General features: G+C 54.1%; 1 protein-coding gene across 1 annotated transcript; it reads right to left on the bottom strand.

Annotated features, from left to right (window-relative positions):
- Positions 1 to 1872: 1872 nt before the first annotated feature.
- Positions 1873 to 2598, bottom strand: LOC138777144 (mRNA decay activator protein ZFP36L3-like). Its single transcript, XM_069956249.1, has one exon. It carries the CDS (start codon positions 2596 to 2598, stop codon positions 1873 to 1875), a length of 726 nt encoding a protein of 241 aa, XP_069812350.1.
- Positions 2599 to 6595: the final 3997 nt, after the last annotated feature.

A 6595-nucleotide genomic window follows, 5' to 3' on the forward strand; every position in this document is an offset into this window, starting at 1 on the left:
ACCTCAGGTACAGCTACAGCACACTGTCACCACCTCAGGTACAGCTACAGCACACTTGTCACCACCTAAGGTACAGCTACAGCACACTTGTCAGCACCTAAGGTACAGCTACAGCACACTGTCACCACCTAAGGTACAGCTACAGCACACTTGTCAGCACCTAAGGTACAGCTACAGCACACTGTCACCACCTAAGGTAGGGCCCGGGAGCTGACAGATTCCCTTTAAAGAAAACAAAGTGGATTTATAATCTGCAGTGTCTGTCCTGTGTGAACGCACCCTAAAGACATTAGAAAACATGGTGGCTTCCTTTCATAACTGATGCCCACCTGTGTCCAGAACGACCCCTTTGAATTGATGTACCATTGGCGCCAGTGGCAAGGTCCTTTTTTTTTCAAAATGCGGCTCTATTTTAGGGCTCAGCACTGGAGACTGGCTCGGCGCCCCCTATGTAATGATATCCCCCCTTAGTGACGCAGTCCTGCTAGATTCCAATGGAGACCCATCACTGAGGGCAGGGAATATTGTTACACTGGGGGTGCTGGGCTGGTGCACAAGAAGAAAATGGAGCTGAGTGTGGGAACCAGGCAACGTTTTGAAAAAATTCTGTAGTCATGATGGTATATTCACTTTAAGCATCTGGCCCCTTTTTGGGCCTTTTGTCGGTTAAAGAAAGAAGCGTCCACTAGATGGCAGTGTGCTCCTGATGGATAATATTAAGCCCATTTACCTTCTAGCAGGCGGTAGAATACTTTCCAGGGCCGTATTTACCATTAGGCACCCGTGGTCCGGTGCCTAGGGCAGCACCTTGCAGGGGGGCAGCACCAGAGAGCAGGGGGACAGAAAAAACTAATTTTGTTGTTTTTATATTTTTAGTTTCCCTCCTCCCGTTCAGACTTGCCAGTAAATCTGGTCTCTTTTCCAGAGGGGTGGGGGGGTATGGTGGTATTGGTCAGGTCTGGTATCGCCAATAGGTGCGTGTAGATGGAACGTCTTCAGGCTTAGTGCCTAGGGCAGCAGTAGCTGTTAATGCAGCCCTGATACTTTCCAGCTGTACAATACAGGTCTGACATCTGCAGAATTACAAGTTGTACAAGTCCAACCACTCACATGCCAACCATGATGACCCCGGGGCCCGATGCTGGAGGGAACACATTACTGGGTCTAGAATTCTCGGTAATATGAGTGTACAGTATCACCACAATACACATATATTTAGTGCCAACAGATTCCAGGGAGAAACAGTAAAATGACAAGCAAAATAAAGCGAGAGGCCCCCAGCCATAGGGGCCAATATTGTGAATGGGGAATCAACATGGTACAAGGAAGCTGCAAGAAGTGGTCGCTGTGCCAGCATGATCAGTGGCTCCGTAGACATGCCAGCCTTCTGGCTAGTGTATATTCAGTAACACAGCAGCATTCACCCTGGATGCAGATAATCCTAACCCTGGAAATCTTACAGTGTGCCATCCTGGTGAGGCCCGTGCTGTACCATCTGCCATGCGTTACACCTGCTAGGAGTAGGCTTCTACATGACGCTTTCTGGCAAGGACGCCTACACGTCCTTCAAAAGAAAAGGCTCAAAACTAATTGGAACTAGAGATGTATGAAGCTGTATTTAAGGGTTCATACAATGCAAATTATGTGTTAACGGGAGGCTATGTGTAGCACAATATGCCCCTCCATTCATGTGAAGCCTGAACCCCAGGCCACTGAGGATCATCTGGGGGATCCATTCATTGTCAATGTGGACAGCACCGTCTAAAAGTGAATAAATCAAGGCTTGGTTAAAGCTCCCTTGGCTGTCACAGCTTGGTCAGTGAGCAAGGCTTCCTCAAGTATTGCTTGGCTGGCTATCATGGCCTGGCTTGCTTACACAGCCTGGCTTTCTATCACGGCTCCCTCAGCTATCACGGCTCCCTCGCCTATCATCCCTTGATCTGCTATCATGGCTCCCTCTGTTTTCATGGCTCCCTCTGCTATCATCCCTTGGCTTGCTATCATGGCTCCCTCACCTATCATCCCTTGGCGTGCTATCATGGCTCCCTCACCTATCATCCCTTGGCGTGCTATCATGGCTCCCTTGACTATCATCCCTTGGCTTGCTATCATGGCTCCCTCACCTATCATCCCTTGGCTTGCTATCACGGCTCCCTCACCTATCATCCCTTGGCTTGCTATCATGGCTCCCTCACCTATCATCCCTTGGCGTGCTATCATGGCTCCCTCACCTATCATCCCTTGGCTTGCTATCACGGCTCTCTCACCTATCATCCCTTGGCTTGCTATCACGGCTCCCTCACCTATCATCCCTTGGCTTGCTATCACGGCTCCCTCGGCTATCAGCCCTTGGCTTGCTATTACGGATCCCTCAGCTATCAGCCCTCGGCTTGCTATCACAGCTCCCTCGGCTATCATGGCTCGGTCGGCTATCACAGCTCCTTTGGCTATCATGGCTCGGTCGGCTATCACAGCTCCCTCGGCTATCAAGACTTGGTTTGTTATCACAACTCCCACCGCTATCTTTGTCTGGCTTGCTATAAAGGCTCCCTTGGCTATTTTGGCTTGGTTTGATATCATGCCCCCCCCCTTGGCCATCATGGCTCAGCTTGCGATTATGACTATTTCTGCTATCATGGCTCTGCTCGCTATCATGGCCCCCTCGGCTATTATGGCCTGGTTTGCTATCAGGGAATCCTCGGCTGTCATGGCTCAGTGTTTTATCATGGCTATCTCTGCTGTCATGGTCCTTTTGCCTACCAGAGCATCCTGGGCTATCTGGCCATCCTCAGCCATCATGGCCTCCTCGGCTATCAGAGCATCCTGGGCTATCAGGGTATCCTCAGCCATCATGGCCTCCTTGGCTATCCGAGTATCCTGGGCTAGCAGAGCATCCTGGGCTAGCAGGGCATCCTCAGTCATCATGGCTTCCTTGGCTATCAGAGTATTCTCGGCTATCAGGGCATCCTCAGCCATCATGGCCTCCTCGACTATCAGAGGATCCTGGGCTATCAGGGCATCCTCAGCCATCATGGCCGCCTCGGCTATCAGGGCATCCTGGGCTATCAGAGCATCCTGGGTTATCAGAGCATCCTGGGCTATCAGGGCATCCTCATCCATCATGGCCTCCTTGGCTATCAGGGCATCCTGGGCTATCAGGGTATCCTCAGCCATCATGGCCTCCTTGGCTAACAGAGTATTCCCGGCTATCAGAGCATCCTGGGCTATCGGGGCATCCTGGGCTATCATGGCCTCCTCGGCTATCAGAGCATACTGGGCTATCAGAGTATCCTGGGCTATCAGGGCATCCTCAGCCATCATGGCCTCCTCGGCTATCAGAGTATCCTCGGCTATCAGGGCATCCTGGGCTATCAGGGCATCCTCAGCCATCATGGCCTCCTTGGCTATCAGGGCATCCTCAGCCATCATGGCCGCCTCGGCTATCAGGGCATCCTCAGCCATCATGGCCTCCTCGGCTATCAGGGCATCCTCAGCCATCATGGCCGCCTCGGCTATCAGGGTATCCTCAGCCATCATGGCCTCCTTGGCTAACAGAGTATTCCCGGCTATCAGAGCATCCTGGGCTATCAGAGCATCCTTGGCTATCGGGGCATCCTGGGCTATCATGGCCTCCTCGGCTATCAGAGCATACTGGGCTATCAGAGTATCCTGGGCTATCCTGGGCTATCAGGGCATCCTCAGCCATCATGGCCTCCTCGGCTATCAGAGTATCCTCGGCTATCAGGGCATCCTGGGCTATCAGGGCATCCTCAGCCATCATGGCCTCCTTGGCTATCAGGGCATCCTGGGCTATCAGGGCATCCTCAGCCATCATGGCCGCCTCGGCTATCAGGGCATCCTCAGCCATCATGGCCTCCTTGGCTATCAGGGCATCCTGGGCTATCAGGGCATCCTCAGCCATCATGGCCGCCTCGGCTATCAGGGCATCCTCAGCCATCATGGCCTCCTTGGCTATCAGGGCATCCTCAGCCATCATGGCCGCCTCGGCTATCAGGGCATCCTCAGCCATCGTGGCCTCCTGGGCTATCAGGGCATCCTCATCCATCGTGGCCGCCTCGGCTATCAGGGCATCCTCAGCCATCGTGGCCGCCTCGGCTATCAGGGCATCCTCAGCCATCATGGCCGCCTCGGCTATCAGGGCATCCTCAGCCATCATGGCCGCCTCGGCTATCAGGGCATCCTCAGCCATCATGGCCGCCTCGGCTATCAGGGCATCCTCAGCCATCATGGCCGCCTCGGCTATCAGGGCATCCTCAGCCATCATGGCCGCCTCGGCTATCAGGGCATCCTCAGCCATCATGGCCGCCTCGGCTATCAGGGCATCCTCAGCCATCATGGCCTCCTGGGCTATCAGGGCATCCTCAGCCATCATGGCCTCCTCGGCTATCAGGGCATCCTCAGCCATCATGGCCGCCTCGGCTATCAGGGCATCCTCAGCCATCATGGCCGCCTCGGCTATCAGGGCATCCTCAGCCATCATGGCCGCCTCGGCTATCAGGGCATCCTCAGCCATCATGGCCTCCTCGGCTATCAGGGCATCCTCAGCCATCATGGCCGCCTCGGCTATCAGGGCATCCTCAGCCATCATGGCCGCCTCGGCTATCAGGGCATCCTCAGCCATCGTGGCCGCCTCGGCTATCAGGGCATCCTCAGCCATCGTGGCCGCCTCGGCTATCAGGGCATCCTCAGCCATCGTGGCCTCCTGGGCTATCAGGGCATCCTCAGCCATCGTGGCCTCCTGGGCTATCAGGGCATCCTCAGCCATCATGGCCGCCTCGGCTATCAGGGCATCCTCAGCCATCATGGCCGCCTCGGCTATCAGGGCATCCTGGGCTATCAGAGCATCCTGGGTTATCAGAGCATCCTGGGCTATCAGGGCATCCTCAGCCATCATGGCCTCCTTGGCTATCAGGGCATCCTGGGCTATCAGAGTATTCTCGGCTATCAGAGCATCCTGGGCTATCAGAGCATCCTTGGCTATCGGGGCATCCTGGGCTATCATAGCCTCCTCGGCTATCAGAGCATACTGGGCTATCAGAGTATCCTGGGCTATCAGGGTATCCTCAGCCATCATGGCCTCCTCGGCTATCAGAGTATTCTCGGCTATCAGGGCATCCTGGGCTATCAGGGCATCCTCAGCCATCATGGCCTCCTGGGCTATCAGGGCATCCTCAGCCATCGTGGCCTCCTGGGCTATCAGGGCATCCTCAGCCATCGTGGCCTCCTGGGCTATCAGGGCATCCTCAGCCATCATGGCCTCCTCGGCTATCAGGGCATCCTCAGCCATCATGGCCGCCTCGGCTATCACACCTCCATCTTGCTAGCAGTGCTACGTATAGGGATCCGTGTAGATCAGCAGTCAGGTGGGGCCAATACTCCATGTATCATACTGTGAGCTGAGGATGCTCTGATCAGATTCCTGTTGCTATGGAGATAGCATCGTTAGGATTAATTAGGCCGGGTCCCCAGTGAGTCCTGGTCTCTGTGTTGCTAGGTTACGGGCTCCCAGGAATGTCTCCGTTTTAACTCCTTGCGTGCTGGCCATATCTGGTGCTTCATCTGTAGATGAAACTGTATGTGACTGTTCCCTGTATAGAGAGGCCAGGTGAGGCCCAAACGTAGATTCTGCAAGGTGGCTCAGACCAGTCCCCGATGGGGGTGTATGGCAGAACCAAATCCGGCACCATTACATGTGTATCTGATGGTAATGGCAGCCGAGCCCTGATACATGGAGCTTCTTGGAAAGGCTGTTGGGGCGCAGAGGCTCGTCCCCGGGCCCTGGGGGCTCTGGCTGTGAGCTGTAAGTGGCCATGATGGTTGGAAGGTCATAGATTTTACACCTCCTGACAATATGGCGCTTGTCTCTACCATTTTACCATCCCTAAGCCCCTAATATCATTGTCTGCGGCCACCATTGGCCAGCACCACAGTCAATGAGCTATCCAGCAATGGCGTCTCTCTCCACCAGCGAACATGCGTAATGTTTATGAGCTGTATACATAGACTGCTCCACTTCCTTAGACTATTGGAGGTTTAGTGCCTGTGTGTGTCGTACTCTATTTCATACACTTTAATGCATATTCCTTACATGATTGTGTGCTACCGTATCTTCCCAGGTATCTGACCGTATTCTAGCACGGTGATGAAACTGTGGGAACAATCCCAATGCCATCGTCTGCTGCGTCTTTATATGCAATTATAACATGTGCATGGGGCAATCCAACAGCTGGAAGAGAATGAGCGCAGCTCCTCGGCCCTGGCTCCTAAATGCTGCACAGGAATTCTCTGCTTTGGCCGCAGCTGCGAGGGTTAATTGAGCGTTAGCATTCCTGTGGGGGTAGGAGGTATGTTGGGTGGGGCGGATGTCAGTGTAAGTGATACCATTGGAGGGGGAGGCTGGAGGAAACCCAGATAGTAAGAGACTGAGGTCTGTCCCACCCAGGGGGAGGTTGGCAGCAGCTTTAGGGGGAGGGTGACCTCTGTATATTACTGTAAGAAGTAAGAATGAATGAGGAGCATGTGATACATTGTATCCAAACTTCCCTCCAGCCCCGTGTCTGCTCTCCTCCCTGTA

Source organism: Dendropsophus ebraccatus, unplaced genomic scaffold (assembly GCF_027789765.1).
Source record: "Dendropsophus ebraccatus isolate aDenEbr1 unplaced genomic scaffold, aDenEbr1.pat pat_scaffold_521_ctg1, whole genome shotgun sequence".
Classification (NCBI taxonomy): domain Eukaryota; kingdom Metazoa; phylum Chordata; class Amphibia; order Anura; family Hylidae; genus Dendropsophus; species Dendropsophus ebraccatus.